A 26,652-nucleotide genomic window follows, 5' to 3' on the forward strand; every position below is an offset into this window, starting at 1 on the left:
GGATTCACAGATGCAAGCAGCAAAATAAAGAGAGGCAACAAAACAGAGAGATCATCTTCCGGTTAATAGAGATCACATTATATTTTGCAAGACAAGGCTTGGCCTTCAGGGGTAGAGATGAAAGGGGGGGGGGGGTGCCTTTTTCCAGTTTAGAGCAATAGCCCCTCCAAATGTCTGTGCACGTCCCTGGTATCAGGGGAGGGCTGGCTCTTACAGCGCGGAGCTCCGGTTTGGTCCTTCCCTCGCTCCAGTCTAGTCAAGGAGACAGCCGCGCCTCACTTATTAGGCGCCCCCTCCCCTCCATCCCCGCTGCTGCCAGACTCTCTATCTACACCCACACACTGATCCTGGACCAGCAACAGCTCCTCTCTTCTCTCCGCACCGCTCCACCGTGGTGCGCCCCGGACGCGCTCTTCCTCTCCAGTTCAGGATGGACTTGTCTCCTTCTCATCTCCTCTAACACTGACTGTGACACTGCTGCAGTTTAGTGGGAGTTCCTCTGGAAAAGGGCTGAAGCTGTCTGTCCACTTATTTTTTATCAAACTCCACACTGCGGGCTCCGAAATGGGAATGTATCTATATGTGCTGTTTTTGCAGTACTATTTTCTAGCGAGTTTGGTTTGCAACGCTGTCGCTTTCGTGGAGGAGCCCTCCGGAGGAAGGTCGGACGGGTACTGCGGGCGGATCCTCCGGGCGCAGACGCAGGGGACCCGGAAGGATGGGCACCATGAGTTCAGGCTCCGAGTGGAGGGGGACCCGGAGTCCTACCAGCCGGGCAGCACCTACAGAGGTACGGTCCTTCAGCCCAATCAGTGCGTAAACTTGTGGAGCGTTTTGCAAGTTGGTAAACAGGGCATATGTATTCCAAATGTAATATTAATTGTATTATATTTCCACAAACCTTGAGTAGCCTACGTCTAACCAACTTACATTGCAATTAATAGCCATAGAATTAAAGTATAACTTCCAGTCAGTCTGCCTCCTCTTTCCGGAGCTGGGAGAAGTAGGCTACTAAAGCAGAAGTACCAGAGTGTAGGAATACTCTGTTACAAGTACAAGTCCTGCATTAAAAATGTTACTCAAGTACATGAAAATGTAAATACCAAAAGTAAAAGTAGTCGTTCTGCAGATTGTTCCGTTTCAGAACAATATATGCTTTATAATGATTGATCATTAAAGTGTTCTCAAAGCTGGTAAAGGTGCAGCTAGTTGTAAGACTTTGTATAGACTGGTAGCTTGTGAATTTACTCCAGGTGGAACTAAAGTCTGATTTAAGAATTGATTAGATTTCACATCCTTAATACAAATCTGTAAAGTAACGGTATTAAATAAATGTAGTGGAGTAAAAGTACACGATTTAACTCTGAATTGTACTCTAGTAGCATCAAATGGAAACACTCAAGTAAAGTACAAGTACCTCAAAATTACACTTAAGTACAGTATTTGAGTAAATGTAGCCTACTTAGTTACTTTCTACCCTTGCCTCTTTCACAGTGTTATTATTGCAGGAGGTCATAACATGTGTTTCTAGTACAAGATATACAAATCAAACCGTGAGGAATGTCAATGGTCCAGGCTAAAACAAGAACTGTACGAATACATGGTGTACAAAAAATGGATCAAAAGGACAAAAACAAAACAACATTTACTTGCTAAATTAGACAGTAAAAATCGAATTCGGAATACCCAAAAGTAGATTGAAGTTGAATACTTTTTCATCAATAAAATGTTCTGCATTGTTTCTATAGAGGAGAGTTGTGGTTTGTAAGGCTACTTCGTTTTTTAACGACCAACCTGCATTCACTTCCTCTCCTCACACACAGACAGTGTTGGAAGAAGAGCTTGTATTTAGTGAAAGTAGTAAAACCAAAGTGTGGAAATACTCTGTTACAAGTTTAAGTCTGGGCATTCAACATTGTACTTATCTAAACAATTATAACCATCACAAATACATCACCACACTTAAAGTTCTCATAATGCATAAAGGACATTTTTGGAATAATATATATTCTACCACTAGATCATTAATTAATGTGCTTTTTTTAGCTGTTAAAGGTGGAACTAACTTCAATTACTTTTTATACTGCCGGTTATATTAATACATATTATAACATCATGATTCATTACTTGATTATATATATTTTAATTAATAGTGGCAACCTGCAAAGTAACTTATCGTGTCAAATAAAGAAGTGGAGTGAAAAGTACACTATTTGAGTACAAGTATGACTTTGCTATACCTAAGTATAAGTGAGGTAAGTACAAGAGCCTCAATATGCACTACAGTGGCCTTACTTACTCAGATATTCTTGGTGAGTTTATAGCAGTTTCAGAAACAACAAAAATATAGCTGTATCCCTTTCTGTACTTTTAAATCAAAATAGTATTCAGAATAAAATATCTCCACTGATAAAATGGGAATATTTCAGAAGACCAGGCATGCTACAGTGTTGACACAGGGCTCAACAATACAGACGAAATTCAAGGGTCCTCATTCCCATATAACACTTGAGATTATGGACATTTTTGACAATCCAGAACTAATCCTCTGTCAGTGACCTGTGAAGGACATCACCCAAGGAAGACGAATACAACACTGCCTTAGGTAGCAAATAAGTTCACTTTTTAGAACTATGATTACAAATATTGACATATTCCTTATCAGCACCAGGAGCACAGTCTAATATGAATTGACTGGTATGAAGATGCAAGGTAGGGCAGGGGCGATCCAAATAATATTCCACTCAGATTTATCATGGATCCTCTTCTTAGCTGTGCCCTGCAAACAACAATATATTATGAAGAAGAAGAATATGGAGGGATGAAACCCTCTTTAATGGTCACACATGCAGAGCACACAGCACACACAGTGACATTTATTCTCTGATTAATTTCCTTCATGATACCTAAACTGTCGCTCGGGAAAGGATGGAAAAATAACCATTAGAAAAGAAAAGAGGTCAAAAGACTGGGAACAGCAGAAGAAGACAGACAGGAAGTAAACACTAAAGGGAACAGCAGAAGAAGACATACAGGAAGTAAACACTAATGGGAACATGGTATGGGCTCTCACAGTTTAAAGACAGGTTAATAAAGGAAAAGAAACCTTGAACAGACTTGGACAGTTACAGAAAACCTTATTCAGTGCGTGCTGCATTTTACGTTATGTTGTTGTCGCCGTAGTTCCAGCCAGTTTTACACAATGGAACGGATAATTTCTTCTTTCTGGAAGGAATACAATATTTTCTTTTCTCACGAGAAGCAAAACGATTGGTGTTCCTTTTTAATTAATGTCTTCCTTGCTGAACACTTATTCTTTCTTAAATGCAGTGGGATATAACATAGAGCCAGGGGTTATATTGGGCTGGGGTTGTCCAGGGCTAAGCCCCGGCACATATCACGATGCTCTGACGTCATCACCCTCGCTCATTTGTCATATGTTTAAGCCATATGTTAAAACTTTTCTCGTTCTATAGACTATATTTAAGGTGGATATGTGTTGAGTTTACTTTAAAATAGCAGATCTCTGTGACAGGATATCGTTTTTTGGCTTAGTGAACGTGTGTCTCTGCTCCGATCAGGAGCTGCAGCACCCCCCGGTCTTGTAACACGGAGCCCGTTTCCTAAACCATGCTAAATATATGTCTGCATAAAGCTGAGTTATGATCGGTCATAATTACACAGAATTTGGTGATGATTAAAAACGCATGTGTATTTGTCCTCGGCCCGCCCCGTAGTTTCAGAGCCCAAAGGCTTGACGTTGTTGTTGTTAGTTGGATGGTGGGAGATTCTAGTGAGAGATATGGATACAAAAAAAGGTGTTTTAAACAGCAAGCCAAGCACCCAGCTGATGCCGACAGCCCCGCTCCTGCCGCTCGCTTGCGGCAGACCACGCTTGAAAGTTTGCCGGGGAGACGCCTGGACAACAACAGCGATAGCTAAATGGGTGGCTACAGCTTAACATTGTGGAGGACGAGGGGCTGCGTTAGATAATTCGGATCGCATCCAACGTGTCGACTGCACATCACAGCGCATTATTTTGACCCACAGTGGGAACTTCAGTCTCATGCTTTGACTGTTATGAAGACAGAGGAGCGGCATTTCGCCGACAACTGTAAACAGGCTTGTCTGTTTGAGCAACTGGCTCAGTGCAAAGAAGTACACAGGGTTGGGAGAGAGTGTAAGAGAGAGAGAGAGAGGTTCCAGGTTGTTGTATTGAAAATATTCAGGAGAATATTTGTCATTGTTCCAATGATAATAAACAAACATTTGCATAAAGCATATTTGTCCACTCATATGTTGATAACAGTATTAAAAACTTGAAAAATATACCTCTAAGGTACATTTAGAACAGATAACAAATGTGCGATTAATTTGCGATGAATCGCGATTAACTATGGACATCATGTGATTAATCGGGATTACATATTTTAATCGACTGACAGCCCTAGTATATTAATAATTTAAGATCCAAATTAATTCCAGTTTATTTGTAGTACTTTCTATTTTTATTGTGACATTTGGTGGCATCAATGTGTGCATTTGATACAGATAATGGAGCAGTTGCTTTAGGGCCTCATATACCCCCCCCACATTAAATGATCGGCCACTATACATGCACCATGTGACGTTAACCTTGATTTGTTAGTGTATGTGCCTCTTCTTTACTTTGGGCTCTCTTCTTTAACAGTGATGCTCCTGGCAACCAGCCCATCTTATTTCAGAGGATTCACCCTCATCGCTCTGAAAGAGGGCAGAGAGGGCACCACAGACGACGACTACACCGGCCAGTTTCAGGTAAGGATGAGCAGGTGTGGAGAGGGATGGAAGAATCGCTGAATACTCAATGATTTGTTCTGAGTTGGGAACTCATTTACATGCACGTGGGAGTCGACTTCCCGCTCTTTTCTGATATGGAGGTTAACACAACACAACAATATTCACAAAACTGTGTCTCAGGGCTTCTTAATATTTAACAACCTATTAATGTGTCATACCCACTTAACAGGAAGAAACTCAGCTATCAGACAATATTAAAAATGTTTAGCTAAACAAAACAAAAGGGTAATACCAAGCCTCTGAATTAGCACTAAGCGAAAAAATGCTAACGCACTTAGCACAGAACTCACGGTAGAAATATGTTATACTTCATCGGATCTGCACAAACAAGATATCATATGAAAGCTGAGATTCCACAGATTCCAATGGTATAAGTATCATCACTGTGCGAAAATTCAGGGCAGCGAAGGCAAGCAAAGACAACACACAACTTCACTTTACGTTGCCAAAACGGCAAATACGTCTTACCTTTGCTGTTTTCTGATCAAAAGTTGTGTTCAATGGCATTAAAATGCATAAAAACGCTGCTGAAGGTTAATCCAATGTCTCTGTGTCCCTTTGAAATGATTACTGATAATCCATCATAACATTTATGGCATTAAACAGAGTTTTCATATATAGCTGCTATGAGAGCTTCCGGTTTTGGGCATGCTGGCTGCGCATCACTCTAACTCACCAATGGTAATGTTTAAATGGATTACCGATGGGTTCCAGAGATATGGCAAATCCACCCAAATGACACCAGAGGTGTTTTTTTTTTTCTAAACCTCTCTAAAAAGGTCAAATCTCACTTGTTTTGCATCAATCTTGATACAGGGTACTTCTTATATGTTATAGTTTGGATTCCTAAAGCTTTTTATCTACTATCCCATCATTCAAGGGTGGTTTTCACTATAAGTAATGGTTTTTTTTGGACGGAAACTATAATTTCCTTTTTTTACTATGTTCAATCTGAATTTACTTTAAAATAAAAACATCTATATTGATTCCTACTTTTCTACATCCAACTTACAGGTGTATCATTGCTTTGAGAAAAAAAGATTGTTAATTTACCCCTTTTAGAAGTGAAGATATAGTCATTTGTTAGAGAGAGTTTGAGAGAAAGCAGGAGAGAGATGTGAGATGTTTGATTCAGCAGAAACACAGCTCCCACTGAGCAGCCGAGAGCTCCTGAAGAGAGAGCCAGACTTCTTCAATTACCTCCCGCTCATTGTAAACAGGAACACACATCGGCGGCTGTGTTTCCACATACTGATCCTAACCAGACTCTTACCAGACGAGCAGGAGGCGGCTTTAATGCAGCCAACAGCGAGAAGATGTTGCTTCTTGTTTCCACATGCCCACCAACTTCTAAACAATGCCGTGCAGACAGAACAGGGAGTTTAGGGAATCTTTCTGATTTTTTTTCTTCTTTTTTTATCATGTTAGCAAAATCTGTGTTTGCTGGCACTTTTTTGGTTTCCATTGATGATGTAGGGAAATAAACTACAATGATACATTTCGGCCTATCATGTAGCAGCTGGCTCAGGCTTTTGACATTTACCATAGTTCCGTATTAGCATGAGTACAAACACTGTTTTAAAATGATCATTTTGTATTTCAATTACAATATATCACCCGGCGTTAGCAGGAATTTGTGAAGAAAACTTCAGGGGAAAACTGAGAAAAACTTTGGGTAATAGGGGGATGCGTTTAACAACAGCAAAACCAAATAAAATAAAAAATCTCACTTTCACACAACTTACTTATCAATTTGGGAAAAACAGTCTTATGCATGCACAGTCACGCTATTTTCAGACTAAACCGACGTTTTAATTCACCTGTTAAAGGTGGGGTAGGTAATTTCGAAGAAACCAGCTCGAGTGAGCTAACATTTGGAATTACACAACCGGAAAAAATGATGACATTTTTTTATGGATTTTTTGTCAAAGCACTTAAGATATTCATTGCTATCGGGATGTTAAGAGCATTCCATGGAATATAACAAAAAGTGTATCTCGAGCCGGTTTCTCAAACTTACCCCACCTTTAATAGGTATATTTTTAGACGCACCTCTTTCTGTTTATTATGGCCTTTCCTCCAGACACAATGGCATTTTTAGTAACATATAACCAACCAATTGTAAACTCCAGCCAGGGTGAAATTCTTCAGAAACTCAGTTTTTAGTTTGTAAGGTCATTGCCCGCCATTTTCTTCTTTATAAAGCATTGCAAATGAGACGTCAGCTTGTGCATTGGCTTGCATACATCCATCAACAATTTAACTTTTTTTTGTTTCCAAAAAGTTATGTGCTTACATTGAATCCTTCATAAAGGAAGTATTATTTCAGAACGGTTATATCAGACTGTATGGGTTTTAGCTGTGTATACCTTATAAACTGGCAACTCAGTGGAATATGACAGTAAAGAAAGATTTTTACTAATTTAAAAGTTTTTAAAAGTTTCTAAATATTTTTATTTTATTGGAAGAATCATAATTGTATAGTCATAGGAGAGTTATAGGCTCTTCAAGTTCTTTCAAGGTCAGTCATTTATTCAATTTCCTTCTTCTGCTCGTGTAAAGTCTTGTATGCCTGGCCGAGGTTTGAACCTAAGCGTCTTGCTTCAGCTTTGACTGAGTTTACTCTTCTTTTTGAACAACTACGTTATAATGAAAGTATTTGCAAAAGTATAATCAATTACTGTCATAGTATAAAACATAACACAACTCATTGTTTGTGTGAGTTTCCCAAACAGGATGGATAGAATTCGAATATATGGACAGATGTTTTTTTAGGGTTAGGGTAAGGAGTTGCTTGGACTTTAGAGTGTTACTTCTGATCAGTTCTTACAAACCAGCTGGTTCCAATTAAAACAAAAATACCATGGAACCTTGCTTTTGTCTGAATTGAGCCAAAGGTAATCTTGAAACCTCCAATCTCTGTAGTTAGTTCTAACATACTCGGATCACTTTGGTAAAAAGGTTTATCTGATTTCTACTACCTGCAAAAGCAAATACCTCAATGTCTCAACCTCAGAGTCCGAGCAGAGTCTGGGGTAAGGGGGAGAGCAGAAACTGGAACATTGTTGGAGCAATGGACTGATGTTTTTTAGGGTTAGGAGTTTGGTGCTAAGACTTCAGTCTGGTACTTCTTATCAGTTCAATAGACACAGATTGTCTCAATGAAAACAAAGCTACCAGGGAACCTTGTTTTGTCTAAAATTATCCAAAGTTAATTCTAAAACGGTAAAGGGTTGAGCTAACTTTCTCGGTTCAGTTGGTAAAACAGTCTATTATATTTATTCTCCCTGCACAATAAATACCTCACAGTCTCAACCTCAGAGTCCCAGCAGAATCTGGTGGTGGGGGGGGGGGGGGGTGAGCAGAAATTGGAATAACGTTGGAGCTTGAACAAAGTTGACAATCTGAATAGATATAGATCTAGTACATAGACTGATTTATTTTTAAGGGTTTGGAGTTTGGTGCTTAGACTTAAGTGTGGTTCTTCTTATAAGTTCTCCAAAACTAAATGTTTAATGAAGAGAAGGATACCAGGGTGAAACAGTCTATACGATGTATTCTCCCTGCACAATGAATACCTCAGAGTCCTAGCAGAATCTGGTGTAAGGCGGAGAGCAGGAGCTGGAATATTGTTGGAGCTTGACAAAGTTGACAATCCGGCTTTACAAGCTGTTTAATACATACATTATTGGCCAATCCATCAGACTCTTCTTGTCTTGTAATTGACAGTTTTATCCACACGTGCAAAAATAATTAGGGCCTCTTGAGATAAGCTGCTGTCAGCTGTCAAGTGTTTAAAGGAGATACTTGGTTCTGAGAAGTATAAAACAAGATGTGTCCTGCATGAAAGATATAGCCACATAAATGAGTTTTAGATGTTCTTTATTAAATTTGCTGTCCCAGTTATATTAGTGGATGGATAAGAGAAGATATGGCGTGACAGCGAGACTGCCTTTTTAACTAAATGACCCCAATCCATCAAACTCAGCTTCTCTTTATCAGAGTGGTTTACATAATAATACTTATGTACAATGAAATTCATACAGCAATTCATATTCTTGACAGTTAATTCTCCAAAAGTTAATTATGCGGTTAGTTTTGCAATGTCATGATTGTTATTGTTCTGTGGAAGAAAATGAACACAGTTGTGTGTTCTCCCCCCCCCCCCCCCCCCCCCGCTTGCTGCTACTCGGTTGCTTCTGGCAGCTGTCCTGGAATGTGCCCGCCTGCTGTTTCAATAAAACAACACAACTGAGACTTGCTTATTGTTTTTTTCCTTAAGCAATATCCTGCTCTTTGCACCAATTACTACCAATAAAGAACTTCTGTCTCAATGTGTCAGACCTTAAATATTTTGTCTACAGGCATTGTCTGCTTGGAAATGTGTGTCTTTATGCTTCTATATGCACAGCATGGGCATGTGGGTATATGTGTGGGTCTGCATGTGTGTTTTTCCCAGCGCTCCTTGCGTCAGTGTGGGACGTGGGTCATATTTATCTAGGCCAGCAGCGTGTTATTGCTCAGGGAGACAAACACAGCTTGTTTGGATAAGGGGGAAGATGAGCAGACATGAGATATTATCTTCTTTTTTTCCCCTGCACGGATTATCTAGGGTTTTGAGTTTAGCTGGGGATAAACAAAGCCAATCAGTTTAAAGTGCCACCGCTAAGTCATAGGTTTCAGATAGAAGCAATTACATAAGCCAAACAGAGCTTAGAGGGCTTCAGAGAAAAGGATGTGTGTGGAGTTGGATCGATGGTGACCTGATATGTAGCATAATCACACACAAATGTGATCCTTGAGTACCCAAAGACATTCAGGAGCCCTAGTCACACTGTTTTCCTCATTAAGAGGAGTTCACAAGGACAACTACGAGCCTGTTTTCTTCCTGGAAGACAATGTGCACATCTTTATTTATGATCCTTGACAAGCTGGTTGGTTCAGATGCTTGAGGTTTGCATAAATAATGTTGTACTCAGCACTGATTATGGCTTATTTGCATCCTCACTATGAACGTAAAGCCACTGTTGTTTACTTATATGACATGTTTGCGATTCAGTGGTGGCTGTCTGAGAAAATTAGTTTGCAGAAGGAGGTGACAAATCATCGGGGCGGAGAGGTTGTAAATCGATGTAAAGAATGTGAGCAGAATTGATTTTTTGCAGTCGTCCAAAACATTCAATCTAAATGGTCCTTATGCTAATGATTGCACACAGATGTTCTAAAGCAGTGTGTTTATTTTTCATAGCTTATACAAAGCTTTCACACATGCTGTTCGAAAACACTTTGTTTACTGCTTACGGAAATTTAAAATCCCTTCTTTCAAAGAAAAGCGACAGACACCAGTGTTTTTATAATATCATTGGACAGATTCTAAGCTGTGCAATGACAGACACTTTTGTCACCAAACTTTAAAAACTGAAAATACTTTGATGCATTAACATTATACCAAACAATAGCTACGTACATTTTTTAATCATAGATTATGCCGAAGTATCCTAAAACTCCTGAAAACATGTCAGTACCGTAGCTACTGCAATGCCAACAAGCTTTAGACCAATGTGTGTAAGAAACCTATTATAGAGGAGATGCAGTTTTTCGTTAAAACAAAAGAAACAGGTAAATGATAAGAATATCGTGGTGTGTTCACCTTGTGAAGTCTCGTGAAAATATTGTTTATGGCATGAAACTATAATAATTATGTTATTTTTCAGAGCATTAAACGAAAGATAGGGAATTATGACCAGTTTAACCTCCTAACACAAACCAGTTTGATGACTTTATGATGAGATTCAGCCACTTGCTAGCAACAGCTGTTTTTATGACTCATAGAAGCTTTGCACAGTCACAAGTGGAGTATTTAGTGACATATTTTATGTCGTAGAACAACACGTGAAAATCTCTTAAGCTTGTGTTAAAAAAAAACATTGATATTGAGATAAGGGAAGCCAAAGTGCTCACGCATTTCCGGGTTTTGAGGTCTTGTTCCCTCACATCTCTATTGTCTTCTAACATAGAACATTTGGGCTCTGCAAAGACGCCGCTGATTCCCCAATTCCACTGATGCTTTGGAGATGGCTACTAATGATCTTATGGAAAGTTTTGATCACTCACTGCGGAGCCAACCTGCCCTAAGTCGTGCAGAAACAATGCCAGTTTGTAAGGAAATAGGAAACAGTGTACTTTGTTTTGATGTTTTGATGGAAAATGTCTCCACTTATATAGTGTTTGGAAGCCAACATCGATTAAGGATGACCTCTGTAGTCTCAGCAGCTCTGTGACTCAGCCTGAGCAGGAGCCTGGCTAGTTTGTTCATGCTGTCTCAATGACAATAGCCTTAACTAACTGAGTGGGCAAAGCTGGAAAACAGACAGATGTAGGCACACACACACACACACACACACACACACACACACACACACACACACACACACACACACACACACACACACACACACACACACACACACACACACACACACACACACACACACACACACACAGTCAACCATATTCATACGCACATGCATACACATACAGTAAACAATGCCTGATTTTTCATTTTCAGAATAGTAATGACCCCACTCTTTACTTAAGTGATTTACTTTGGCAACTCATGTATACAACTTGAGTTTTGTTCTCAACTTGAGTCATGAATTTGGATATATAAACTAGAGATATTCTGGCCCTAAAACTCAAAACAGCGATCCATAAAGCTTAGCTTAGCATTTATTACAGTGAAAATACATTATGACATGATTGGAGTTATAGCTTGTTTTGCTTCAATTAATGCGGATCTATGTCTTTGACAGGAGTCAATATGTTAACATGCCACAAAGGAACAGGTCAACCAAATAAATAATAAAAAGGTCTAGCCATATGTCATAGAACGTATTTAACTTTTACCACATTGCATTTGTACATCTTTGTGTGTCATTTAGTCATTTGTCTGAGTGTCCTCTTTAGTCAAGGTGACAGACTTGTCTTTTTTTTGTCAGAGTTTTTCACACCAAAGCTCTGATAACGTGAAAGCTTTGGCACAGGGAAAACAGAGATGAGAAAGGGACATGAGAGACGCCATTTGGGCTAGAGAGAGAGTCCATTTAGGTATCTTGTCTGCATGAAAACAAAAACAGACCACTTTCGTTTGAAGGCCATCATTACCGCCCATATGGCATTTATCTGGCAAACGGTTATTCTGCTAAAATGGATATATAACTAAAATACATGGATTGCTTAAATACCCTTTGAGTTGTTGATGTATATTAAACAGGTTTTTGAACAACATGCTCCCACTTCTCTAATGTTGTTTTGTGTAAATTAATGCCAAAAGCCACAGAATTGGTTCCATTTATGAGGGAATAAGCCCTACACACAGTACGTTTTTTACAGAGTAGACGTTTAGATATGTGACACCACTGCCATGGTTGGATGGTTCAGACAAAAAATGTAATATGATGCAATGTGTGTGATAGCCCAAAGATGTCTGCGGCATGCTGCAGTAATGGTACGGCTTTGATGGATGGAAGGCCCAAGGCAAAACGATGTCGCCTTGGAGGTCTTCATTGAGCAAGAGATTCTGGTTACTCTCTGAAATAAGTTAATCTTCAAGTGTGGATGTGACATTTCAATGTATGTCTGCCTGCATGTGCTTTCCTCTGAAACCTTTTCCTCTGCACTCAAATCTCAAAGGTTTTTAACTGTATTCACTATTTGTATCTGATTTGCATTTAATTACAAACCTGTAATGTGTGCGCATACCGACCAACAAACACATACTTATACACCCCTTATTCAGTTTTCCGCCAGGGATCCTGGGTTTGCATTGTCTGTCAGCCGCTTTCTGTCTCTTTGTGTGTGTGAGATGTGTGTGCGTCTGTGTTTGAACAGGGCTCTGCGTTTGCTTGTGCAGGCACTCTGAAGCATCTGTGTTTACCGTCTCGACGGAGGGTGAGAGATTGAGATAGACGAACCATGGACACACACAGACATGCCAGCCTCTGCAGTGAAAACAAACGCTCCTTTGCCACTCTTCCCACACTCCCTCTCTTTGTCTGTCCCTTTCTCTCTGTCTCTCCCTCCAACTCTCATACATTCTCTGTTATCAGTGATTGAACAAAACATATTAAAACAGTTTCTTTGTTTGAATAAAAGTCAGGACAGCAATACCACTAATTTGTATGTACTGGGTAAAACTAAATAAAAAAAAAGACTTTCAAAAGTTTTGACTTTAACACTACAGACTCCTGATTTCCAGACATCACGCTAGAAGCTTTCAAGACTAGATTTCCCCAACGGAGCCCGAGGTTGGGAAATCTTGATTGGACAAATACCATAGTCTAAGGCAGAGTTAGCAAATATACTACCCTCAAACATTCTGAAAAGATTTGAGGGCAGAGCAACTAGAGCCAACCTTAACCATAACTTGGAATCCAAACTGAAGGATTTGGGATTTGAATTTACGCCTTCAGTTTGGATTAACCCTTCTTTGTGCTGAGCCTGGGACTTGCTTGTCGTAAACTTGATTGTGTTGCCTTTGGTCTTCTTGACTTCTGATTGGGATTAAAGTCAGCTGTGACTTCAGAGACACTTGAATGTGGAATCACCTGTGTTGTTTTTGCTTGTAATTGTAAAGAAAAGATTCAGAATACATAAACTTAAAGTTAAGTACTAAGACTTACTTGTTTTTTGTGAAACACAGCTGCCTGGATCTTTTACCATAGTCAATGCAGAGTAGGCAAATATACTGCCCTCAAGCAGAGGAATAATATTTTTTAAATGTTTTAGTGCTGAAGAACTAGAGAACCCTAACCCTAGCTTGGATGCCAATTTGGGACTTGACTCTTTTTACTTACGCCTTTAGATGTGATTAACCCTTCTTTGTGCTGAACTTGGGACATGCTTGTCATAAGCTTGACTGTATTGACATTGGTCTTGACGTCGGACCGGCTTGTCTAAAGTATGATCTGTTGATCTATTGACTCAGGACTATGTGCCTGTCTTTCCTGACTAAATTAAATTGGGACAGGATTTGGTTTTACATTTTCCTGGCTTTAGACCCAATATGGGTCTTAACTGTTTTGATTTAGGATTAATTTGAGTCGGCTGTGACTTGAGACACGAATTTCTTGAATGTGGAATCGACTGTCATGCTTCCAAAAAATTCACAGTCTATATCCTCAAACTTAAAATGTAGAACTAAAGACTTTAATTTCCATGGAACAAGGCCATGGTCTTTGGACTTGCCTTTGTTTATTGCTGTTTCACTGTCTTCACCTGGCTTTTAAACTTTCCAAGTATTTGACAAATGAAGATAAGTTAAGATCTGACTCTCTTTACTTTGGACTCAACTTGTGTGTCCTACATTTTGACTGTCTTGGCTTGGGTTTGAATTGTTTGCGATTCTGACATGGTGATATTGAGTTGGAACTTACCCATCTTAAATTTATGCTGGGTTCACTTGTCTTCAGATCTGATTTTAGGCTTGTTTGCACTGGCCAACGCTTTCCCAAGTTTGGGACTGGGCATATTAATTAAGACTTACCTGTCTTATTGTTGGCAGCAACTATGTGAACTTAATTCATGATTTAATTATCATGATTTCTGACTCAATGTGGAACTTTCTTTCTTCAGATGGAATTTTACAATCTGAACTAGTCAGGACTTGACTGTCCTATGTTCAAACATGCATGTCTTAGATTTGGACATGATGTTCCTGATTTAAATTGGAACAGTACTTGGGACTAGATTGGGCCGGTATTACCTAAAATGTATATGATCATAACGTTTTATATCACAGAAATATAAATGAAAAGGATACTCTGCAAAAAAACAAGATTGAACCTCTTTTCAATCTTTCACTATTGGCAATGTTAGAGAACATAGCTTAAAGGACACCTATCATGCTATTTTTAGGCAATAGCATAGGTCTCAGATATATATACAAATATATAAAAAACATGTCTATGAAGTGTTTTGGTCAAAATACCAAACAGATCACCCATTCTAGCCATGCCTCATATCCCTCTATTTCACTTCCTGTTTCAAAAGTGCTGATTTTGGGAATAAATAAAGCTTTAAAAAAATAAAAATTGATAACAAATAAAAAAGGAGGGGGCTGAGCTCATGCGGGACCCGACAGCTACTGTCTAAACCAGGGGTTTTCAAAGTGTGGGAAGGTGAGCCTCCCCTCAGAGAACATAAGAACAGCCACGCCCCCCCTCCCAATTATTATTGCTATTATTATTATTATTATTGTTGTTGTTGCTATAATGCAGGGGTATTATTATCCAGTGGAATGCCCTTACCTACTGGCCTAGTTAAATCAAAGTGGTTATTTTTTTTGGCTGGGCAGTGTAGTTTTACACACCGTCTTATTTGACTTTCTCAGGACATAGAACCGTTTTTTGGGGGCAGACCCCCTCAAAGAAAAATATATATTTACACACGTAAGGTCATCATCTTAACAGTTTTGTATGCTCATCGAGTCATCCGTCAGCAGAGCATCAAGTTGGCATGCCTATAACAGCTGAATGCGGCGATTACCATCTTGTTCAGCAAAACGCCTCACAAACTTATTAAGATCTAAAGCTTTAGTGCGTTTTGATTCAACAGCCAAACTTGACAGTCTCTTCTCTGTCATTGTAGACCGCAAATATCTCATTCCTTCCGTCTACTTGGGGTCCGAATACGGCGTCCCGTTCAAATTAGATCGCCTCCAATCGCGCCAGGGGAGGGGTTACAAGGCTCGCGTCTAGTGCTGCATTCACTTACACATTAGGGATTTTTTCTCATAAATGTCCGATGAGCCACAACTTTTATTTCAAAAACAAAGCTGTCACCCCATGCCACCCCGGTAGATCCGCCCCTGCTTGACCGGTCCTTGCTTTTGATTAAAGTCAATGCGGAAAACCCACACTAACACAGATGGGCGGAGGTGAAGGGAATGAGCACTTTTATAGCCTTTTTGGCGAGGTGGGGGAACTCGGTCTCCACAGACAGCCAAAAGTGTGCAAGTGACGTTTTCTGCCAGACGCTGTCTCCTCTTTCACTTTAGGTAACTTCACCAACAATCGATCCATGTTGCCGCTCGCATAAAGTTAGCTGAAGTTAACTAGCTAGATTTCACTGTTTCTTGTTATTTTTTTCTCACGCTGCCCCTGAAGCTGTCTGGCGCCCCCCAGGGGAGGCGCGCCTCACACTTTGAAAACCACTGGTCTAAACTAAATACTGCTGTGATGAAACGCCATATCATGGATTATCAAGGATTATTTCTGAAACAGTATACTGGGGCTCAGAGGCTTTCTCTCTTGCTGGTTATAACACAAGGTGAGTTCCTTTTTATGTCCTGCTTCTTCACACACATGCTCTCCAGTACAGGTTAGCTCTGAGTGTTAGCGATGCTAACAGTCGGGCATTGTTTCTGATAGCAACTTTCTGATAGTGCTGTGGGTCCACATTTCCGATATTACGTCATATCGGACGCAAATCTGGATCAGCTCCGTTGTACCCCCGTTTTTAGAGATTTGGGTACAGAGGAAAAGAGAGTGGGTTTTATTTTCTGACGCTGCGTGAGTTCCCTGACACACCGGGGACACATCTTTATGTATAAAAGACATAAAAAAGTGTATTTTGCATGATAGGTCCCCTTTAAGAAAAAAAGAAAATAAACCTTTTCCTATGCTAAAACAGAGTGAATATGATTTGCTGATAGCAGCAGTAATTTCAGGGATGCACTGTAGCAAAGACTACCTGTGGGGGAAACTTCTGTGTAGCAGCAATGCAGTGGGAGTCACAGACTCATGAAGGAGACACGGGAATTGCAGGAGCTTTGATGTCAAACACTGATGGTTTATTTAGGAGGTTCGGCCAGAGGATTCACATCACAAGTCACAGCAGCCACGGTCTGACTGCACGGGAGAGTTGCCACGTCAATTCTGGAGCGCCTCTCTCTCGTTAGCCCATTTAACTGGTTTCACAGAGAGTAATCAACATATTTGAGAAGATAGCCTAAACAGTTGGGAACACTGAGTTACTTGCATCTGACACTTATGGCCTCGAAGATTTCACACCTTGGAGTCCACAAACACCGAAAAGGAAGTGTCCCAGTGTACCCACAACAATAAACCATCTGTGACCTAGGGTGGCCCGGCCATAGAATGGGAACAACAACATTATGGCTGAAGCAGCCTATCTCCTTAAAGGAGATAACAGACGTCAGGGTTGGTCATGCACGTCATATCTAGGAGTCTACAATTATTTCCCTAACACTACCTTTATTGTATTAATATTGCTGTCATTAAACAAACTGCGGTGCTGTCTGGTGAGAATTCCAGTCTGAGAAGAGAAAGTGATGGACTATTGTCCTATTCATGCACTCTGCCTATCTTGTGCTATTGTCATCTCAATTTTAAGTGTGTACTTATACATCCTAGACAACAGCATCATTATACAAAGCAAGCTTTATTTGTTTCATGTCTAGACAGCAGCTCTTTATTAAGTATTCTCCTTGTGCCAGTGGCGAGCCATGACTTTTATACCTAGGCCCTCTGACCGAAATAATGTTTGTCAAAAAAAGTCACAGTTTGTCGTAAAATTGTTGAAATATAAGACTATGAAAAATACGCAACTAGAAAGACTACAAATCCCAGAGTCGCGTAAGTGATGGCACAATTGTTTTCCTCCACTAAGAGATAGCTAAAATCAGCGCCATATAGATATAATCTATCTATATGGCGCTGGCTAAGATAAGATAACTTTAACAAGATGCCTGTGTGCTTAGTACCAGGTTGTTATCATACCAGCAATGGGTCTTGCTCGTTCTTTCGCTTCCCGTCTGATGAAAGGACCAGGAGTGGCTGGATCAAGTTAGCTACCTAGCTAGTAGCTAGCACGTTAGTTAGCATTACAGCCTTGTCATTTATATTGGCCTTAATATGAAGTAACATTAAGTAACCCAAAATGTTAAACAGTAAGAGTAGTAGTCATATTTTATGAACCCTTTGAAGAGTACTGTCACCGGTGTGATCATTCTATAATACACAATTTAAGCCCGGGGGAGAAATGCTAACGCTAGCATCGGCGATCGCCGATCTTTTCTACTTCATGCTATCTGCACAAATGGTTGACATTAAACATTAAAAAAATACCAGGCAGTTCAGAGAGAATCAAAGGAAGGCACGCAGCTTTGCATGACATTCTTCTGGACGTGTTTCATTGTGGTGATAGTGAGGGTAGACAATCGTTTTGTTGACAAGACAGTAGTGACGGTCATCTTGGTGACGTGTGTTGTTGTGCGAGTCGAGACCAGAGATGTAGTTCATTGAGCGTTTCACACAAACAAATGTGTTACTTCACAGTTTTACGACACTTTTTGACTTGCAAAATTATCTTTTAAATTGACAAACATCATATGTGTAATTCGTGGCACAATTCAAATGGGATCGAAAGATAATCTTTCTCTCTCCATTGACTTCAATACATAATTTTTTCGAAATAAGGTCCCATGGAGGTCCACCGGAAGGGGAGGGACTTCGCCACTCTATAGCGGGCCCTCTGTGAATTTACAGCAGGACCACCAATCAGCTCCTGTCTTCACAGTGACTCGCAGAGACGGCTGAAGGAGCTTCTTTAATTTAACCATTCACATTCAAACAGAATCTGAACAGGCAGATTCGAAGGATTTATTCCTTTGGAAATGTTATTTTAAATACTATTAAATATTGGAAAAACAATATTTAAAAACACTTTTTTTTAATGTTTTCAATTATTATTTTTTTTAATATCTTAGGCCCTCAGAGAAACCTGTCTTTCTTTTTTTCTTTAATGTCACTCTTCACTCTGCCTTTTTCTTCTTTTATGCTTTTTAGCCAGTTTTATGTGTCCTCTTTTGACTGACTGAACTTTAGTCCTGGAAACAAACTGTGTTAAAGGAAGCACAAATAATTCCATACAGAAATACACAGAAGTATAATGTATGATTTAGATTCATGTGTCTTTCCAGGCATGTGATAGTTTAAGTATTTCTCAATATAGGCATCTGTGTACTTCAGTGTCAATGTGTACATTTTAGAATAAAAATATGTGTTTTTGAAAGTACGATAAAAACCAAGAATGAAGCAAAGAGCTTTCTGTGACTTTTATCTCCCTCTTAATGTCCTATCAGGGGTTTGGGACGGGATGTTAGGTCATTGTTATTGTTGAGCTGAGGCAGCTGGGGAACACTAGCTACAAGGTCATAGGCCATGTGTGCATGTGCGTGTCAGTCTTTGTGTGTTTAGTCTTGAAAAAAGGTCCAAGAACCAAAGTAACTGGGCTAGACAGGTCTTGAATATACAATACTTGTATTATCCAAAGAGTCATTCCACTTTTTGGAGAAATACCTTCTTTCACATAACTTTGGTTAAAGGGATAAAAGATAAAGTATTTTCCTGTTTCCAAAGTAGAAGCATGCACCTATTTTCTAAGCATCTGGTTCGGTATCTTAAGGTTTAACATTGCTATATGAGTGACAAAGAGAACTCTTGTACATGCTACCTAAAAAAAAATCATCTTGAAACTTTAACTCTTTATAGAAAAATTAACACAATTAATCACATTACCAATTTTGACCCCAACTCCCATAGTTAAAGCATGGATGTCTACCATGCATGGCCATGAAAAAGCAAAAAAAGCAGACCGCTGGACGTCCACACAGCGGCGTGCGTTGAAGCTTCCAACGCTTCTGCCCATTCACTTTGAATGGGGTGACGTCACTTTTAGCCGAACTGCATTTTTGGAAGCGACATGGAGCGTTGCTGGCGTTGCTCGCTTCAAAAGTTGAGCAATGTTCAACTTTTGGCGCCTCGGCAGAAGCGTCAGCCAATGAAATCCCGTTTATGCAAATCTGCCAGTACAAGCGCTAGCCAATCAAACCGCATTTCCTCATATTCCAAAAAATGGAGGGAAAACTCATTATAGTGGTAGTGAATCACCCGGTGCTGTATGATCAGTCTCTGTTCATCTACCGGGATACAAACCGGAGGAGCGAGGCATGGAGGGAGGTGGCAGAGACAGTGGGTGAAACTGGTAGGTTTTCGCCTGTTTGGGGATTTTATATCCAGTTGACTTCGTTTTAACATTGCTATTGCTTTGTATGTCGGGGGCGGGAGATTCATGTGATTGGTTGTTGGTCGCAAAAAATCCCCAAGCTTCAGATACGCCCACCTCCAAGCGTCAACGCACGCCGCTGTGTGGACGTAAGAACCATCACTACTTCGGTGTTATGGAACTAGTGCTGTAGCGACGCGTCGACGACGTCGACGTGTCGACTTCAAAATATCGTCGACGACATATTTCCGCGTTGACGCGTTGCTACACACACGTGGGTCACCCAAAGCAACAAGCAGTTCGCAATCGCACTTCAAACACAATGGAGACTGAAACGGCTACCACCTCCTCCTCACAGGATTGCGCACGAAGCCCCCAAACGAAAACATCTCGCCCTAGGTCTTCAAAAGCATGGGAATATTTTAAAGTTAGTCCAAAACGCAAAGATATTTATATATTTATATCTCACTGAGACTGCTGCATAGCCTAGCAGAAGCAGCAGCTGTGGTGGCTACCATTAGCAGCTAGCATTTGCTCTCCGATTTTTACATACAAATGGAATTATGGATTATAAATTCAATCATTTTTTTATACATAGACGTTAAAAACCTATGGATTAACCGATTCAGCCGCGTTTTTTCTCATTTTAATGCCATTGAACACGTCTTTTGATCAGATTGACAGCTACGGTGGTGAGACGATTTCCCTAGAAGCTCTGTAAAGGTACGTGTTGTGATGACTGTATTTGCTTCCCCTGTCGCGAGTCCGGATCACTCAGTGATGATACTATATACCTACATAATCTGTGGAGTCTCAGCTTTAATCGGATATATTGTATGTGCAGCTACGATAAAGAGTTTGTGGTGACATTTTCAAAAGCAATGTCATTTCAATATGTTAATACTAAATCTGTCCTTCGTCTGCTCCTAGAACATTGATGAGGAGGACACGCAGTTCATGACCAACTGCCCCCCTGCAGTGACGGAGAGCACCCCCCGCAGACGCACCAGGATACAGGTCTTTTGGACGGCGCCCCCTACTGGCTCTGGCTGTGTTATCCTGAAGTGAGTTCCATTTTTCTATTTATGCTTCTACCTTTAAATAAGATTACATTAAAAGACAAGTCTTATTGTGAAGTAACTTCTGGGCAATTGTCGGGAGAAAAATGAAGATGCAGGAGAACTGGATTTGAGGTCTTACAAAGTGAAGGTTTAAATTGAAAGGCTTGGCCAGGTAAAACAGATGATAAAAAGTACAAGAGAATACAAGTATGCAGTCACATTGAATGCCACCATCAATTCTGCCAAACTCTCCTAAGGTGTGCATATTAACTAATTCTTAACTTGTCTACGCTCCAAAACAAGGGGGAAGCACCTATAGATTAAAATGGACGCCACAGATGTTAATATCTGCATGGTGTGACCTAGCAGTGACCTCAGACCTACTTCAAGTAATATAAAAAGGACACTGCCTTAAATATGCCTTAAGTCTAATGTTCGAATATATTAATTTAGGGATATTAAAAGATAGGAATAAGCTCATATATATTATTCATACTTAACATTTATTTTGCTATTTTTTAAAATTATTTTAACCTACCAATTCCAAATCAGCTTGAAGATTCTTAAAAGTTGAGCTATAACGTTAATCACAATCAACATTTAACCACTTTCTGAAGCAGAGACTGTTTGAAATCTCCTTAAAGCTGAGAAGTCTAACATTTCAAAGTCAGCAACAACCATAACATCTTGCATTAGCTATGTTGGTAGAAAACTAAAAATAAAAAGATAAGCAACATGATCTTGTGTTTTGCTTTGCATTAAAAAGGGCTGTTCAGAAGTTAACTGTCAAGTCAAGATATGAAATCAAGGACAGAATTCAAATGATTCCCTGTCACAGTTTATGAAAAATAAAAGGTGAGAAAATACTAACTGGGATAAATGACTTTCCTCAATCAAGTTTCTGCAAGTGTGAGGAAATTAATATAAATCAATTGCTGCCTTAAAGAAGGGAAACCAATCTAAAAAGTATATGGTGCGATGCGAGTACTAATGGAAAGTATTTTATAGGTACAATTAAAAACCACACGTATGATCCCTCAAGTTTTATAATTCCACAGCAGCATGAGCACTTTATGTAATGCTTCACATTCACTTGCACAAAAGTAGAAATGTGGAATGCCTCAGTACCAATGAATACTTTCCCCTCCACGGTTATTGTTGTTTTAACAGATAGTTGAACACATAAAGTAAGCTAATGCCAGGTGTTCTTTCAAGGTCATTGCACCCTGTAGCTTTACAACAAAGAGACAGATATTGGTCAGGGGCGCAATTTGTGGTTTAAAGCAGGTGTTACTCGAATCCTGCACTGTGTGTGTGTGTGTGTGTGTGTGTGTGTGTGTGTGTGTGTGTGTGTGTGTGTGTGTGTGTGTGTGTGCAGGGTATGACATTAAGCTAATTTACATATGGCCCTGAGCCCAATAGAGATTGCCCCTGAAAAATGCGCGCGGACGAAATGACACACGAAAGGTTTGGAGGACCTGCAGGTCTTAGATGCTGTCTGGTGCATTCTCTAGACTGAATTATAAGATGAACCACCACAATATTATATTGTACAATTTCAATTTTATTCTTCATTTCACTTCTTCTTGTTTATGTTTGCTGATTCAACGACTAATAGTTTTTCAAGAAAGTGTCAATGTCTGACTCGTCTATGTCTGACTCATCTGAGTCGTCAAGAGCTTCAGCCAAGCGCTTCTCGCCAACAGCCACATTCTCTGCCTCAAGTCCGAGCTCGTCAGATATGGCCTCCTGGCGCACATTCTCCTCCTGCTCGGCTTCCTGATCCATAAGAACCAGGTCTTCATAGAGGTCGTCCCGTATCTGCTGCTCCTTCTGCCACGGGTTGAAGCCAGGGCGACGAGCCCTATTTCCTGAGGTCCACCACTTCTCCACGGCTCCGGCAGCATCAAAGTTGTCCATTGAGGGGCCCTCAATGGAGGAAAACATCAGGCGGCTGAGCTGCTCAGTACCCAGACAGGAACGCCAGTCGTTCTTCACCCTCTTCATGCAGCTGAACCCCCGCTCACACACTGCAGTGTTGACTGCCAGAACAAGGTATACTTCAAACAGTATTGACAGCCCCTTATACTGTTTGCATCTCTCAGTGTCACACAGGATGCCAGAGAAGATCTGTGGCATTCAAAGTGTGCGGGCTGCTGCATAACTCTTGTAGAGCAGTGGTTCCCAAACGGTGTGCCGCGGCACACTGGTGTGCCGTGATGCAAGTCCGGGTGTGCCGTGGGATTTTGTGACAACCATACGATATTATTGCAATATACAACTACACAAAAATAATTATTTTTAAATTTACAATCAGTACTTACGCATCCACATCTCCACGTGCAGTGCTGCATAAACATGGCTGAGTCAGCGATAACTTTCGAGGGGTGGAGGTATGCCCATTACTTTGAGTTTGTCCGAAGAATAGACAGGAATATGACGGTGAGGTGCAAACTGTGTCCAGGCCAGAAGCTGTTATCCACTGCTGGAAACACCACGTCAAACCTCAACAAGCACCTGCAAAGAACACATGCTAAGGTGAAGCTACCGCACACGCTATTTGTTGTTTGTTTATATCACGTAGTCTGTTCTTCTTCTCTGTCTTCCGGTTGTTGCCTGTTTTGAATGACAAATACACACTACCGCCGCCTGCTGGTAAGGAAAGTTATTGCCACTCACGCATGCGCAGTTCGTACGTGCTCGGCGAGTAAAGTAACGAGTTACTTTATGTAGATAGTAACGAAGTAGTGTAATATATTACTTTTTTTAAAGTAATACATTTATAATTTATAATTTGTAGTTCAGGACCATAGACAATGCAGCTTCCTTGCATTGACAGTTCTCTGTGCTGAATTTCTGCTGAGTTTCCTTTGCCTCAGTTTTTATTTTGTGACCTGTCTGGTTTAAATGAGTGTGTTGCTGCTTTGATGAAGCCTAATTTGATAAAGTTTCAAATTAATTTCTGAAATATTTCGTAATATAGTTGTCTTTGTCACATTTTATTTGGCATTAGTAAATAATTATGCACATTTACAGATATTTTACATGATATGAGTGATAACACGTGTTATAAGGGCTATTTTGCACAATAGGTGTGCCTTGAGATTTTTACTTGTCCTTTGGTGTGCCTTGGGCACAAAAAGTTTGGGAACCACTGTTGTAGAGGATGAACTCAGACTTCAGCATTTTAGTTGTAACACTGTGCTCGTCCATCAGGGGCTGATAATGCTCACAGATATCAGCAAAGTCTTGTTTGCCATAGGCAGCCAGCTCCTGTCTGTCAGAGGGCCACTGACTGGGGTTGAAGATGGAACATTTTGAAGGGACACTCCCTTTCTGGAGATTTTGGAATCTTTTCTCCAGGTGCTTGATGAGCACATCTGCAAACACATAAAACATGTCAAATTATAATCCCTGTCTCTGGACCACCATAAAAAATAATTTATATCATAACAAATGTGAAATTATATTCCTGTCTTTGGACCACCATAACAAAATTATCTATTAAAACATGTTATGCCCATATTTACTTATGAAGAAAATATTTACTTTTGAAGAAAAAATATTGAATATTTACTTTGAAGAAAATATTATTGGGCACATACCTATGACTTTCTTCCGGAGAAAGAGAATCTGCCCTTCGTTGACATACTTGAGTTTAGTCCCTCGGAAGAGGCTGGTTTCTGAGACTGCATCAATGACCTCCTGCATCCCCTCAGTTGGTTGGAACTGCAGGTCCACTAACTTCAGTGAGCATGTCTCCAGGGCTTCCACAGCATCACATACAGTCTGGCTGTCCTTCTGGAAGTTCAGTGACAACTCAGAGAGGGCTTCAAAAGTGTCACGCATGAAATAACTGAAAAGTACATTGTCATAGTCCATGAGGAAGGTGAGGATCCTGTACGCCCTTCCTCGCACCTTTGGGTTTGGCTTCGGTCTTCTCTCAGTGCTTAGGAGATCCTGGAAGTAGGTCACGAATACCGCGTAGCTTTCGCACACAATCTGCAATAAAGATAGCAATTTTATATTTTCTATGCTGATGAGATTTAATGATCTATTAAATATTTGTTTAGACCTACCTTGTTGGCTTTGTGTATGTATGGGAGAAATCTCGCCCCAGCAAGGTTGGTTGGCTTCAGCACTTTCTCCTCCAAGGCCTCCGCTACCAAACGCAGCTCATGTAAGGCTTTTGGGCTGAACTTATAGTGCTTGTAAAGCCACTTAAGGTTCTGATGAAGTGCCTTGAGCTTGTCAAGCTCCTTGAGGCTGTCAACGAGCCCCGTCTCAGCATGGTGGGCCACACAGTGAAGGGCAATGAGATATGCGATATCCCGTTTGAGGAGGGCCTGGACACCATTGTCTTTCCCAAAGTTAACAGCAGCCCCATCTGCCCCGAACCCCACCAACCTCTTCTTCCAGTCGTCCACTCTACCCCGTGAAAATGCTGTTTTTTAAATTTAAAATAGCACATTTATTAAATGTCATCAGCAAACAATTATTATTTTTTTAAATAGATAATCACATGTCATCAGCAAAGAATATCTTACCTCCCATAATGAGTGCATATAGGCCTTTAGCATTGGCTCGCTTGACGTGTTCAATGCTAAAAAACACATTCTTTGGCCTCTTGGTGGAGTCTAGGTACCGTACGTACACGATTTCTTGTTCCAGGATCGCCTTGTCCGTTGCCCCATCTATCATGACTGAGAAGAATCGGGCACTCTTCACCTCAGCCAGAATAGGGTCATAAATGAACTGGTAGATGTCCACAAAAAATCTAAAAGTAAAAATATCAATTAATTTAATACATTTGCATGTGGCAGTTGTAACATTTTAAGGTGAAATAAATGCAAGAAGTACCGGTACCAGTAATTCTAAAAATTAGTTGTGAAGAAAAGATATTTACTTTTGAAGAAAATATTTACCGTGCGCAGGCTTTGTCGTGGTGGTAACACAGGGGCATCTTGGCACCGGTCCTCCTGTTCAGGTCCACCAAGACAGGAAAATCTGTAAAGGGCCTCTCACTCTTGACCACAAAGTAGGCCACATGGAAAAGGTTGCTCATGCCAGCACGAAGTTCATCCTGCATCTTAGAGAGGCCATGCAGTATAGGGGCCACCACAGAATTCTCACCATCAATGAATGCCCTTGCCCTCTCCTTCTCCTCATAGTCTCTGGCCTTCTGAATTCTCTCTTCTTCTGACTGGGATTCTCTTTTTTTGGAGGGGGCTGCAGCTCAGTCTTTCTCTTCTTCTTTCCAGGTTGTTCACCTTGCTTTGGTGGACTAAGAAACATTGTAATACACTCTGACTTTAAATTATTTGATCATTATGTATTCAGCATCAGAATCCGTAACAAACTGAAATTCCCGCGAAAATGTGGTTGCATTCGATTCATTGTCCGGGTAGTATTCAGTTGCACCACTTATGTGACAGACAAGAATAGTCAATTCTAATGTCTAACACTTAATGTGGAGAAAGAGATGTCCTGGATGGGTTGATTGTGCGTTGATCTGTTGGTAATGCCTCGGGATTCCGGTGGGCATGTAAACAAATGCATAATGCTGCGCTATACTTTGTGGCCTCACCCAGTTGCATAGCGACACTTATTGTTTAGGTGTCTTTTAATAAGCAGGTAGTCATAGCATTAGCTAGAACTAGCTGGA

General features: G+C 40.4%; 1 protein-coding gene across 3 annotated transcripts in view; it reads left to right on the forward strand.

The window, feature by feature from the left end:
• The first annotated feature begins 256 nt into the window (after nucleotides 1–256).
• The window catches only part of LOC117542275 (spondin-1-like), a 149,305-nt gene continuing 122,909 nt past the window's right edge, over nucleotides 257–26,652 (forward strand). Inside the window, exons 1-3 of one of the 3 annotated variants that reach the window (XM_034209839.1) lie at nucleotides 257–790; nucleotides 4,691–4,797; nucleotides 20,857–20,990. In XM_034209839.1, coding sequence (XP_034065730.1) covers nucleotides 565–790; nucleotides 4,691–4,797; nucleotides 20,857–20,990 — 467 coding nt within the window. In that variant the 5' untranslated portion in view covers nucleotides 257–564. Of the gene's footprint in view, nucleotides 791–3,035; nucleotides 3,060–4,690; nucleotides 4,798–20,856; nucleotides 20,991–26,652 lie in introns of those variants that run through there. The other 2 variants (XM_034209840.1, XM_034209841.1) reach the window with 2 other exon arrangements.

This window comes from Gymnodraco acuticeps, unplaced genomic scaffold (assembly GCF_902827175.1).
Source record: "Gymnodraco acuticeps unplaced genomic scaffold, fGymAcu1.1, whole genome shotgun sequence".
Classification (NCBI taxonomy): domain Eukaryota; kingdom Metazoa; phylum Chordata; class Actinopteri; order Perciformes; family Bathydraconidae; genus Gymnodraco; species Gymnodraco acuticeps.